The sequence below is a fragment of the Castanea sativa genome, chromosome 5 (assembly GCF_040712315.1).
Source record: "Castanea sativa cultivar Marrone di Chiusa Pesio chromosome 5, ASM4071231v1".
Lineage (NCBI taxonomy): Eukaryota > Viridiplantae > Streptophyta > Magnoliopsida > Fagales > Fagaceae > Castanea > Castanea sativa.
In genome coordinates this window covers 52,603,227-52,617,830 of record NC_134017.1, presented here as the reverse complement: position 1 = coordinate 52,617,830, position 14,604 = coordinate 52,603,227, and the positions used below count along the sequence as shown (strand labels likewise).

The following is a 14,604-nucleotide window of genomic DNA, read 5'->3' as shown; positions in this document are numbered from 1 at the left end:
GTAGTATCCATTTGTTTATTTGAAGCATAAGGGGCATAATGCCTGAAGTTACTCTCTTTAAAGTCTTCTAAGTTAATTAAAATTCAACAGCATACTAGACAGTTGATTCTTGAACTTGGGATAAAGCCATCAAGCCATGGAACCCACAGTACACTTATATTTAAGAGCCGTTACCAACAGTAAAACAAACTTCCATTAATAATGGAGATCTTACAAAGTCTCAATTCCCTTCCAAATTGGTGATGCATTGACACTTCAAGACCACCCTAACCAATCCATCTGACCTTGTATGTGCTCTTTAGAACTTCACTGCATATAATATTTTTCCCAATTATAAGCATCGAATCAATCTTTGTAAGTAATACATGATTTATATCCTTGAATTACCTGAAACTAGAGGAGTTCAAGCCTTCAAGGAACTGAAGAAATCGATCAGAACTGACAGTCCTTTTTTATTTTCCCGAAACAATAAATCCAGCCCAACTCACACATTTAGAAATGAAAAGGGAAACCCCTTCTTATATTTCGTGGGAAGGAGAAGCAAGGAAGGTAAGCTCGTATGTTTAATTTATAAAAATCCAACTAATCCATCTATCTTCTTAGTCTTGTAGGTCTGTAATTTGTGTTTTAGTAGGTTATTTATTACTTTCTTTTTGCTTAACTTAGATTAGAATACTAAATCATTAAGGTTAAAATTTGTACAATTTCTTAAGTGTTATTCCTGAGGTCCCCAATTAAATTTCACAACATGACTACACTACAGTGTCACTGCACTAACCAATGCAATGCAAATAGAGTTATTTTTGTCAAAAACAATTAAATTCAATCATGTATGTTATTGATGAATATAATCATATGATTGAATTTATTTGAGAACCTTAGGTCTTAAAATGTTGTATTAAGTTTTACCCAATCATTGATAGGTATTGAGGTTGCTTGTTGAAATTTTTCCATAACATGTATGTGTAACTTGTATAGTTTTTTTTAGAATACTTGTGTAATATTTAATGCTTGTTGACCTTTGCTGTAGGTGCTAAAAGTTTACGTCCATCATCATGCATTTCTCTTCTTTCAAAATCTTTCTCCCTCTGAAGGACGTGGCCTATAGCATAGTTCTTTTTTTCTTTTTTCCCTTTAAACTTTTATCTAGCTTACCCTATTTAAGGGTTTTCAACTTAGCAGACTTCAAAAACCAATGTGTCCTAATGTTTGATTGTTGACATAGTGAATTCTTCAATAGAGGCCCAAATAGCAATAGAGACCAAAAATTTTAGGTCCTAAATGTTTCATTCTAGAAATTTCAGTAGTTTAATAGAGGCACATATTCAGAATGTGCGATAATTATCAACGACTAACCCGGTTTATTTAAATTTTATAAAATAAAAAAAAATAAAAAGTAGCCCAAACAGGCAATCCATTCTGATGTTTAAAAAAAGTTCATATAATTAGGCTCAGCCCATCAGTAGGCCCAACCAAGGCACGTCTTTCTACTGGACAACAAAGAACTTGGGAGTTTCGAATCAAAGGAAGTCATTCTCATCTCCAAAAGGGGGAGGTGTTTATTTAAGCTAGTTAAGATTGAACGATACTGAATACTAAGGGTGTGTTTGGTACAAATTATTTTTACTAACTTATTTTACTATTCAGCTTATTTGTACTTCTATTCATGGGTCTCATTGCTTTTTTTTTAGTACTATTCATCATGGGTCTCACTGTACTATTTCAGCTAACTTTTACCTTTATTTACAGTACTTTCAACAAAAAGTTTTCAATTTCAGCAAAATAAATAGATCTTAAACAAACCTCCCACTCTAAAACGAGTTCATTTAAGAAATCCAAACGATTGGGCACGTAATACTGAGAATGAAAATAAGATCTCCATCACAAAAAAATATCAAGATAAGATGCTGTACTTTTAAACACACTCAAAAGTCAATAAAATTTTTATTTAGTTCAAAGCCTACTTTTGAGTGAAGAATTCAAAAGTAAAGGGATCACTTTAGTGGCCGAGTAACATTGCAGTCAAAATGTATTAATAATAATAAAAGACCCAAGTTGGTGAGATGATCACTTCACGTGTGAATCCTATATATTGTGAGAGCCTTATAAGATATCCTTTCATCTAAACACAACATGGTCCCTTCTCATTTCAAAAAGCACAGCCATCCAACAGTGCTATAAATTGGATGAAACTCTCACATGATCTAAGTTGACACAAAAACATTGCTAAATAGTAAATACTAACTCAACAAGTATCACATGCAAGATAGAAAGAGAATGATCACTAACTTTCAAGAAAAAGAATGATCACTAACTTTCAAGAGCTATGAAAACCAAAAAAGCAATCAACTCAGGGATTAAAATTTTGCTTACCCAAAAAAAAAAAAAACCATTACCATTTTGGCATGATGATAAAGAACAATCATCCAAACACTGTAAGTTCAAATTCTATCATATCTACGGTAAATTTTTTTTTTTTTTTTTAAATCAGGTAGTACCATTAACGGAGGTCAAATCTTAGGTTGCACCAACACGCCATTTTTGGCAAAGCACCAATGTCCGACACGTGCCAAACACCAATACCGGTAAGACTTGCTGGACTCTGGTGCCCAAGTGGTGTCTCTCTTTTTTTTGCTTCTCTGACCCGGCATGGACACGCCAGCAATTAAAAAATAAATAAAAACAAAAACAAAAATTCACAGATTTTAACAAATGGACACAGTGTAGTCAAAGGCCTTTCAGGCAAGCACCTAGGAACTCAGGCGAGGCTAGGCGACCTAAAAGTGCCTCAAGGTCACTGAGGCGAGGCGCCTTTAGTGAGGCAAGCGCCTCTATCAACTAATCGCTCATTTTGAACAATTTTTCTAGGTGTTAGGCAAGAGCCTCCGTCCCCTTTGTTTTCTTTCTGGTGTAGAAGACTTGGTTTCGTTAAAAACAAGATGCCTGGCTTTTTTTTCTTTTTTTATATAACTCAATTTTGTCTTTTAGCAACATTAGTGGGGTTTGAGTTGGCAACTACTAATGTTTAATAAGAAGTACATCAGACTTCAGCTTTTTAAAACCACAAATAAATAATAAAATATAATATAAGTGCATGGACCTTCCAGCCACTACAACAATTGCCCATTAGTACCCTATGTCACTAAGTTTTATTTCTACTTTTAAATTTTATAACATTATTTTATTCCTATTTCTTACGTGTAATTTTAATTTAAAAAGCTCTCTTTTTTACTCTTACTTTTCATTCTCCAGACCTCTTTTCTCTCTTTTAATTTAATTTGACCTCTTTTCTCTCTTTTAATTTATTTTCTAGACATAAACGTATTTCATGTCTAAAAATATTAAAAAATATGCTTGAATATAAAATTTAATTAATTATTTAATTGTCGTACCCAAGCCATGTCGTACCCTTATTTTTCAAAAATTGTCATACTTCCATATCCGTACTCGTGTTGATGCAATTTAGGTCAAATCATTTTCACCTTCTATTACTAGTAACAACCACTGACATTGCGATCCTACCAAAAAAACCCAGATCATTCTCTCAATCCCAAAAACAAAAACAAAAAAAAAACAAAAAACAAAAAACGAAAGAAAAGAAGAAGAAGAAGAAGAAAGAAGATCTAAGAAGCAAAATAAATTTGAATTACAAGACTCTGAAATCCCAAAGCCTACCCGGGAAATATGATTAACAATGCAATGCTTCCAACTTTTTATATATCATAGCATATTAGGGCACACAGTTTACAAGGAAAAAATGGAATGACAAACTATGGGTTCAATGGAACTCAATCAGTTGGTGCACAGAGAGTTAGGGTGAGATACTTCAAATGCTGCATCATCACAATGAAACCGTCATTTCCAAAGGGATGTAGATATGTACCTTCATTATAAAACTTATTGATGAACAAACTCATATGGTCCATATAAAACAGAAAAGAAATTGACCTATAAGTTTGGCCGATGGCCGAAACATGTAATTTTAAAATAAAAGTACTGTTTGTATTTACAACAATCAACTAGATCTGACCACAGTGAACACCCAATGTGAGAGAGAGAGAGAGAGGAGCTCAAAAGCAAAATATAGAACCAATAATAAACTTTATAATGATTGATCATAATCTTTTATCATCAGGTTTTCGCAAAGAATAAATACAGACCTTTGAAAAAGTAGTCCTAACATAACTTTGTACGAAGTTGAAAATAGCTTCAAGCAGCAAAATTGTTCCACATGTCCAAACCCCTTATCTACAGCACATCATGATGGGCAAGGGCAAGTTCAATGATGCAGTGACCATCACTGTCTCTAATTGATTTGTACAATTGAGTGAGCAATAAAACCATGAAAGATGGTGTTTGTGATGCACTCGTATTAATCACGCTTCATCCACTGTTCTTGTTGAACAAACTCAAATCGATACCGAGAACTCCCACTAGTAAAAAAAAACGATATAGCCATTCAATTGGAAGATCAGAATTTAAATACAAATGAGGAACAACTGATAAGGAAATTAAGTTCATAAATTACCTTATGGAACTTGAATACATAGTAGCACCTTCATCAACTTACAATAACAAGAAGGATTTTCTTCTGCCTTTCTGTAGCATTATAATAAGAATCTTACCAAGGGTACTTTTATATCAATGATGGTTCTCCATAAGATCAGCAAGAGTTATCTTTCCACAGTTTCCAGTGTCTAGCCTATCAAATTTGTCACAGATCTGCATAATGTCCTTCTCTGATACCTTTCCCATCTCCTTGAGCTTGTATATGACGTATTCTGATTTACTGCATATATAAAACCAGAAAAAATTTCTCAACAAAGACTCAACCTAACTGCTTGGGTTGGCTTCTAACTCAAGATAAATGAAGACTACAAAAAATCATTGAGAATAAGAAAGAAAGAAAATCAACGTTAATATCAGGGACCAAGACAAAGAAAAATGAGTGAAGTAGCAAGTACAAGCTGATCAAGCAAATAATATAGCTACTTTCTACAAGAACAGAAAAACTCAATCACAATGAAGATGATACATCTGGGGCTTTTATCACTGTTGTATTACTAAAGACATCTGCATTCAAGTCAAAATATGTGAGGATAGATGACAAACGGCCACAAAATAGAAAGCAAGGTATTGGATTCTTTATCATCAGCAGGATGCCACATTACATCCCACCTTTTTAGTATAATCAGAAGCTACTGTGCTACTATTAACCAAACAAAACAAACTACTTATAAAAAAATTAACCCAAAAAAACTTGCCATGTTATTCCTTAGCACAGAAAAAACTTGAACATCACTCTTATCACTAGATTTCAAGAGAGATCCCACTAGATTTCACGAGAGATCCCCTTTTCTGCTTTTGGGTAAGTAAAATCATAGACCACAGAAGCAACAATAACCACGGCTGTGATTTTCATAAGGAAAACTAAACAAAGAGGAAATAAACATTAAATGCACAGAAGCAACAATAATCAACCATTTGCCTTGTCTTTGGTGCACAAATCTAGGTAGATAATCTCATGCAGGACAATAAAATCAAACAGGGAGAGTTGTCTTAGGGAAGCAGAAGAAGAAAAAAACAAACAGATCGGACCTCAGAAATAGCATATAAGGTTTGTTGGGAATTAGCACCAAGTAATTAAAAACAGAAAAATAGAACCTAGGATTCACCACCAAGCATGGATAATGACAGAACCCAAGAATCAGCACCCAGGCTTTCTTTGAATCAGCTCAAAGCATTATTAGAAAACTTCCAACCAAAATATCATTAATCCATGATTAATTTCCTACATTAGTGAATTTTGGACCCTTTAAAATATGGTTTTTAAATTACATCAGACATGGAAAAAAAAGCCTTCATAATGAAATTACAACATTATATGGAGAAAAAAAATCAAGTAGTAATCAAATCTCTTTAATAGCAATAATAAGTGGCAGTCACAATCAATCAAGTCCATTAAAATCACCAAGGTCCAGGAATGTGATGCACCTGCGGATTTCATCTTCTAGGCATCAAGTCACAACACCACAAGTACAAATACAAAAACTCTGGCATTCACAGCATTGCATTCAAAATCACCATGTAATCTTAAACCTTTTGGATCGCCTTTTCTTCTTTTAGGAAAAGATGAAAGCATACTTAGCCACATTTATTTAGTCAAGGGTAATTTTCTATTTCAATAATTGATGGAAGCGGGCAGTAGTTGCAGAAAGAAGTTCTTGCTCTGTCAGCTTGGTCTATTGTTCAAAGTTTTAAAATGTTGAAGCCCAATACCTACTAGGATAAAGCTAGGTTGTAAACCAATAAATCTTTGAGTAACCCCCCCCCCCCCCCCCACAAAATATCATTTCAGTTTAATTGCTGAGATCTTAAGTACTTTTGAACTTGAAGGCATTGTTATCTGGCTGCATTTTTCTCTCTCTTTTCTTTCCTAATTCCTACTCTTCCCTGTAATTTTCTGCATTTTCATCACCCTCTTAATCCAGGAACCAGATCCCACCATGACTTCTTTAACCTTGATAAATCCTAATTTGATAACCCAAACCTTTCCACCATAAAAAACTAGTCCTTAATAACTCAAAACAACAAAAGAACATTGTTTCTGTCTCAGATTACTGCTCATACCCTTAGACCAAGCCCAAGTTATGCCCTTTTCTTACCTCTTTACAACCCCATACCAAAGGCTTATCTCACAACCTTTTTTATAAGTAAATAAGCTTCATTGATAGAAAAAGAGGACAGTACAAAACAACAAAATAAACCAAAGCACACAGGACGTGTACTAAGGACAATGAAAGAACAAGCAGAAACTAGAAAGAACTTAAGATACATCTATCGAGCAGATCAGTCAAGCAAGAAAACAGGAAGACGCCCGATGCATTTGTCCACCCAAGCAAAGTTTGTAAAAATGTCATCTTCAGCTCATGAATCACTCTTTCGGTTCCTTCAAAAATCTGAGCATTCCTCTCCCTCCAAATGCCCACATCAAACAGTGGGGACCACGTCCAAATCACCCCATTCTTATGTTTTCTGAATTTTCCTGGCCAGATAACTAGAAGCTCCGCAACCTCCTTAGGCATAACCCAAGATACCCCAAAAAGTGTGTACACCATACTCCACAACTCTCCGGCTATTGGGTAATGCAAGAGTAGATGATTTACGGTCTCCCCCACCCTTTTACATGTACAATACCAATCAATAATAATAAGCCAACCCTTCCTCAAATTGTCATTGGTCAAAATCCTGGCTTATCTCACTCTCACACACTTCCAAGCCCTAGAACCCCCAAAGGTCTCCTTGACCTTTTGCCATCAATTAGCCCACCAAAACCAAACTTAAAACCCTTGTCATTGTGGCTGCCAGAAAACTCCACAACTGGTTTCTTCTATAGTTTAAACATTTTGCTTCCAAACCTCATTTTATGTTAATTCTGATCAAACTAAAGCCCTAAACTCCTTCCACTTTAACAGACAACCCTATTATGATCTTGATAAACCAAATACAATAAATGATTTATGAAAGTGTATGGTATTTCTAACCAGATTTAATTATTGGTAGAACCAGATGGTTGAATGCAATGATCATCATTTGATGGAGGCATTCAACAAGTCCAACATAATTTCAAGTTCTTTGACAAACGTAACTTTTTATTATTGGTAAGTTACAATGCACTCAATGGACCTAAGAACCATGGACACAGCAAGGGACATGGTGACACGGAAATTCTTGAAAAACTAGGACACAAAAATTAAATAATTAATATTTAATTTAGATATAATTTATATATTTTGGGAATATTTTATGTTCTCACTTACAAAGGTAATGCATATAGAGGGCCTCTAATTAAAGTTATATCACAATTTACTAGAATCACAAAAGCAAGAGAAATTCACCTAAACCTTCATTCCAAAGCCCAAGAGAGCCAAAAATAACATTAAAAATCCAACCATCTTCAATTTTTTTTTTTTTTTGGGGTGCAAGGGGGAGTGAGTCTCGCAACATAAAATATAAGTCGTCATTACTTCACACAGAAAGTCCTCACAATCTGTTAAAGCTGAAGATTATAGGACTTCATTAAGTCACTCAGAGAACATTGTTAAACATGTATGTTAAAAGTAAAATGAGGGGTTCTTACAGAACAATAACTCATATCAAAAGGAATCAGAAATTTCAGAATATATTTCATGTAAACTTAAAAATTAGTTAGGCCTTATAGTCATGTGCAACCATTAGTACAATACATTTATACAATAAAATGGTTGATGCACTGCCAACATGAGTTGCATCTTTATCATATCATATAAAACAAGGCCTTACTTGGGAAGTGGTTGTGGCGTTTTGGGAAAGAAAGTAACAGATTATGGCATCAGGTTATAGCAGCCAAATATGGTGAGGGGAGAGGAGGCTGGTGCACTAGAGGTTCTCATGGGTGTGGGATATGAAGGAGTATTACGGAAGGAACAGAGAAGTTCTTTAGTCAAATTTTGTATACTGTGGGGGAGGGTTGCCGTGTTAGTTTTTGCCATGGTCCTTGGTGTGGGCCTATTCCTTTGAAGGAACTTTTTCTTGCTATGTTTGCTTGCTCTCTATCTAAAGAAGCATGGGTCTCTGACTTGGTAATATCTACTTTTGACGGAGGTAGAAGGAGCTGGAAATTACTTTTCCGTCATGGTCCTCAAGATTGGGAGGTAGACATTGTTTATTCTTTTTTTGAGCTTATTTATTCCTATATGCCAAGGGGTGGGGGATGATCACCTAGTTTGGAGATTGACTAGGTCTAGGGTATTTGATGTGCGCTCCTTTTATAAGTTGTTATCTGGTCCGCACACTGATGAATTTCCTGAGGAGGGCATTTGGTGTGCAAATGTGCCTAAATGGGTGTCTTTTTTCTTATGGACAGCAGCTAATGATGGGATACTCACCATTGACAATTTTGTCAAGAGAGGTCGATTTCTGGCTAATAGGTGTTGTTTATGCTGCGATGATGGAGAATCAGTAGATCACCTTCTTCTTCTATGAAAATTTTCTCACGCCTTATGGTGCGAAGCTTTTGCAGTGTTTGGGATCCAATGGGTAATGCCAAGGTCAATCAGCTCTTTTTTCTTTATGTGGAGAAATTGGTTTGGAAAACATCGTTCAACCATTTGGAATATGGTCCAGACATGTTTAATGTGGTTAGTTTGGCAAGAAGGCAATACCCACACTTTTGAGGACAAGGAGAGAACATTAGATCATCTAAAATCTCGCCTCTTTGGTACTCTATTTCTTTGGGCTTGTATTTGGGGGTGTACAAATTGTATTTCTTTATCTGATTTTTTAGTTTCTATTTCCTTTAGTTCTTGATTATATTGTATCTGTTTCTTGTTCAGAGTGTTCACCATCGTGAACGTGATATTCAATTTTTTAATAAAAGTCTTATTACCTATCAAAAAAAAAAAAACATGCTAGAGCCATGGTGATTGCAACACTTCCACAGTTTTCTCATTGTGCAACAAAAACTTACTCTTGTTATATGTGCAAAAACTTACAAATCTCCCAAAAATAAGAAAAGACCATTGTCATAATACAACAAAGCCCTAGTCCTAATTTTTTCGGGGTCAACTAATAATATTATTATTTTCATAATGATATTTTTTAAAAAAATTACACACACATAACAACACACTTAAAAGCCTACGCTTCGGTTTTCTTGGACAAATATTAGGGGGGTGGGAATTCTCATGGAACTAACACATTCATGACACATCTTTGCCTTGTGTGGATAGTTTGGGGAGAGAGAGAGAAAGAGAGAAACTGCGTTGAGTTATCTACTATTGAGCCAAAATTCTTATTACTACAAATTTTTTTCTTAGCGGTACATAGCATTTAGAAATGTTGCTTCTCATTCTTTTGTAGATCTCTTTTACTATATTATGAGTAAATTCAACTTATAGTTCTTTAGGGTACTCATTTGCATACTTCCTCTGCACTTAGGTTCCCCTCCTATTGATATATTTTTATCAATAAAAAGAAATTGTTATGAACTATACGATTTTTAAAATGTAAAGTACAGTACTTGACATTAAAACTTGACATAATAAATAAAAGTACAGTAGTTGTGCAATCAAATGGTTTTTCTAGCAAATTCATAAATCTACAGAGTATAATTATGTAGCATTTCTAAATTAAGGACCTAGTACTCACATTTCATAAACAATTATTCCCAATTCCTAAGTTTCTATGAAGAAATAAACGATTATTTGACATTTAAGTTTTCATATAAATGAAGTTCACTTGTTATCTATTACATTCTTGAAGTAATAAACATAGGTTGCATTTATTATTTTCTTACTTTCAATATCTCGCATTTGAGCTTATCTATCATTACATAATACAATAAAATGGAGATGCATAAACCACAAAATAATTATTAAAATAAAAATGCAAGCAATTGACTCAAGGCCAATATATACCTCACAAAGCCATTGTTGTCAATGTCAGCAGCAAGAAACTCAGAGACAGTCATGTCCTGACCAAGAACCCACTTTGCCATCCTCCTATGCCGCTTATCAACTCTTGCCTCGGCCAAGTACAAAAATGCTCGAGCAACCGCGAGTGTCGAAACCAGCAACCAAATGGAAGCAAAAACACGACCAGTCAAGGACTCAAAAGCCCGGTCACCGTACCCAACTGTGGTAACCGACATAACTGAAAGATAAAACGAATCCACCCACCCCAGCTTCTCCACAAAATGCATTACAGCCACCCCAATTCCAATACAAAGAACCACAACCCCCAATGCCAATCCCACCTTCATCCTAATCCTCATCCTCCCTTTCTTCACATCAACAATATAAGACCTCCCGGCTTCTTTCCCACCCTTACTCTTCATAGTCCTCAACAAATAATTCTCCTGCAAATCAAGCACATAGCTGACCATCCCACTCAGCAATATATCAATAAAACCAAACCCCACCAACACAAACAATATGGAGAACAACTTGGTTGTTGTAGTTTTGGGCGTAATATCACCATAACCAATGGTACACATTGTGACAATACAAAAATACAAAGCATCTACAACAGGGTGTGTCTCATTAGCAGAGAAATTGTCCCTATTAAACCAATAAATAACCACCCCTAATGACAGATACAAAATTAGAAGAATACAAGCTTGACCCACAACAGATTGAGAACCAAATTGAGGTCTAGGCACAGATGGGTGGGTAAAATCGTTGAGAACAGCCATAGCCGGTGCAGTTTTGGATCGGTGAAGATTGGTTTTGGTCCATGGATAATTGGGGTCAAGAAGCCAAGCTTGTTGGGATTGAGGCGTGTCATGAGCTTGTGGGGTTGAAGGGTCAAATATAGAAATGGACGAAGAAGAAGGTCTTGGAGAACCGAGAGAAAGGGTCAAGGCATCGACTATAGGTGAAGCTTCTTGTGGAGAAGAGGAAAAGGGTCCAAAGATGAGACGGTCTTTGAGCTCAGAAGGCGTTAAAGGGATAGAGATCTCGTTGTTTTCTGGGAGTGGTGCTAATAATGGCGGTGGTATTGATTGATGTTTTTTTCTTGGGCTTAGATAAGAAAGCAGAGGCTCTTTCTCCATATGGGTCTCAAAATTTTGTTTTGGTTTAAGGAAAAAAAAAAAAAAAACTATTTAAGGATGTTTTTTTTATATATATGGAATGAATGAAACAACACAAACAAAGAGTTTTGAGAAAAAAGGGTGGTTGTTGTTGGTTTTTTTTGTTGGTGCTGAGAGTACGATTCGGTCCGTTTGTTTTTGTTTGTGTTGGTCTTTGTGTTTAATGGTTTGTGTGAGTGTGTGACTGTGAACTAACTGTGAAGCCAAGGAAGGTGGCGAGGGACGTTGAGAGTTTGAGAGAGAGAGAGAGACAAGTGTTAATGGATTCAGTATGTGGTGCAGAGAGAGAGAGAGAGAAAGGGAGAGACGTATGTATATACTTGGGGGAACGCGCTTTGTTTTGTGGTGTGCTTGGTAGAAAATGTAGAGTCGAAAAAGGAAACGTACTTTCTCGTTGCGTGACTTGCGTCACAGATTGGACATGTTTGGCCAATAATTGGAAAAAAGAAAATGCTGGATTTTTTTTTTTTTTTTGGAGAAACGGGAACCGAATGAATTTCATTAACGCAGAATACTATAATCCAAATACAGCGTATTAAGTGCTGGCAGTGCCGGCTCAAGGCCTAGGCAACTTAGGCCTAGGCCTAAGGCCCCATAACCAAAAATAAAAATTTCCTACTAAAAAAAGGCCCCATTTTTATTTGTGAGGGTTCAAAATTTTATAAAAATATAACATTTTTTAAATAATTAGTACGTTTTTTTAAAGTGATATTAAAGATACCACAAATTTTACTATAGGTTTAAATTTAAATTTAACTAACATGTCACCAATCACATAAAAAATTAATTCAAACACAAATAAATTAAGTTGTTAAATTTCATCAATTACAGTCATTATCACATTATATTGTGAACATTTTGCAGTATCTTTAGTATTTTTCTTTTTCATTTCTAACAAGGCTTCCAAAATAGGAGACCAATAGAAATTAAAACCAATTGAAACCCTAAAATGTTTCAAAAAAAATGCTGCAAATATGATAGATCATCAATGATGACTAATCTCCTCTAATAGTTTGAGATCTTAATTTTTGTAAACTAATATCATACAAAGTCACGCACCAAATAATATTTATCTATCTCTTTCTCTTAAAAAGAATATATAAATTAAAATTTAGGTTACAACTGTACTTAACTATGCATAGTTATATATCCAAGTTAAAGTAAATTTTTTTTATAAAAAAAACTAGTCCTTTTTGCTTAAATTTATGGTTCAACTATGATATTAAATCCTCTGTATGAAACTAACCTTAGTTTAATTATTATTATTCATCAATTTCTGTATTTACATCAAATTAGTCTTAATTTAATTAGTATTATATATATTTATTTAATTAATGTTTATATATAAAAATGTCTTATATAAAATTTCCGCCTTAGGCCCCAAATTTTGTTAGGCCGGCCCTGAGTGCTGGTGGAGTATCTTCCTCCAACCACACAGTTTCATTATAAGATAATCTAGCAAATTTTGTCAACCCATGAGCAACATATTGGTGCAAACGTGAATGCCAAAACGGAGCTTTTTTTTATGGGAAAAAGACAAAGTAAAAGAAGAGTGAAAAATTCAGCACCTTTTGTATTGTTTACGGGACATCAACAGTCTATAACGGCAAAGTTACAATGCTGAACAGTATTTTTAGCAATGAACGGTAACTCAAAAATTATTTTTTTATTATTTTCAATAATAAGTTTTTAATTTTTAACAAAATATGCTGTATTTAAACACACCCAAGAGTTTGAGTGGTATTTTAATTTTAGTAAAAGAAATGAATTTATGGGTGACGTGGGTAATTCTTACTATTATATTGAGAAGATCCTAAAATTTTGATTTTAGAATTGTTGAGATTTTTTTTGTCTTGAGTCAGTTGAGTGAAACGTGATAAGATCTCCTCCCATAATTTATTTCATTTTCATTACGTAATAAAATCTCTTATAGTACTTTATTTCTTTTTCATTTTTATTTAGATGTAAAATATATGATATTTAAAGATTAAATAAATATCAGTAATCGCTGACCTAAAGGTAGAAGGAAATTAGAGGATTTAAATAGATGAGATCATTTCCCATCAGTACCTTATGGTATTTCAAGCACAAAATTCAAGGTTCAAAATTTTATAAGAGTAGTTTAGAATCCAATAAAATATGGTAATTGAGATATTTTACATTTTTAAAATCTTAGATATTTATCAACCAAACAACCTATGTAATATTGATAATTTCCTTGAATTTCACTTTAAATACTTACAAAAATTAGCTTATAAATTAAATGCTTATGTGTACCGGACTTGTTGAAATACAGACACGTGTCAAACACTTACTACAATATCCACATTTCAAAAGGTCTAGTCCACAGAAGCACTTGATCCAAACTTTGGCCCATTCTTACCAACTAATCAAATAAGATTCTTACCAACCAACCAAATAAGACTTATTATAATTTTGGGTACAACATATCATATACGTTTGTTAGGAATTATCAAGTAGGGGGAAAGAAAGGGACATCTTCTAATTTTTTTTTATATAAAAAAATACATAAAGAAAAAGGCTTACTCATATAAGGAACCCAAACCAAACCAAAAAAAGATACTACAAGGAAAACCAAAAAAGAAAACAAAAAATATAATGCATATATTAGCAAAAAAATTAGATTATAGGGAAGCTGATTTTTTTTTCCCCATACTTTTCCGTCTAATACGAAAATAATTAGCTGTTGACAATTAATATGAACACTACCATCTGATAATAAAAAGTACAGTACCAAATAGATCATATGTCTTCCAAGTATTTTATATTTCATTATCACAAAAAAAAAAAATTATATATAAGTAGTTTCTATCTCGTTTGAGCTGCATTAGATTGCTACATTCAATCTAGCTTTAAGAATTTGCATTATATTTGTTTTATTGTAAAATATTGTTGAGCTTGAGCCCCATGAACTCTAACCAAAATGGCTAATTCTGTAGTTCAACTGAAAA

General features: G+C 34.1%; 1 protein-coding gene across 1 annotated transcript; it reads right to left on the bottom strand.

Annotated features, from left to right (window-relative positions):
• Window positions 1-4,082: 4,082 nt before the first annotated feature.
• On the bottom strand, window positions 4,083-11,728 carry LOC142636788 (two-pore potassium channel 3-like). The gene is made up of 3 exons (XM_075811085.1): window positions 10,458-11,728; window positions 4,529-4,789; window positions 4,083-4,433 (listed from the first exon to the last, which is right to left on the bottom strand). Exons 1-2 carry the CDS (start codon window positions 11,591-11,593, stop codon window positions 4,642-4,644), a joined length of 1,284 nt encoding a protein of 427 aa, XP_075667200.1. The 5' UTR covers window positions 11,594-11,728; the 3' UTR covers window positions 4,083-4,433; window positions 4,529-4,641.
• Window positions 11,729-14,604: the final 2,876 nt, after the last annotated feature.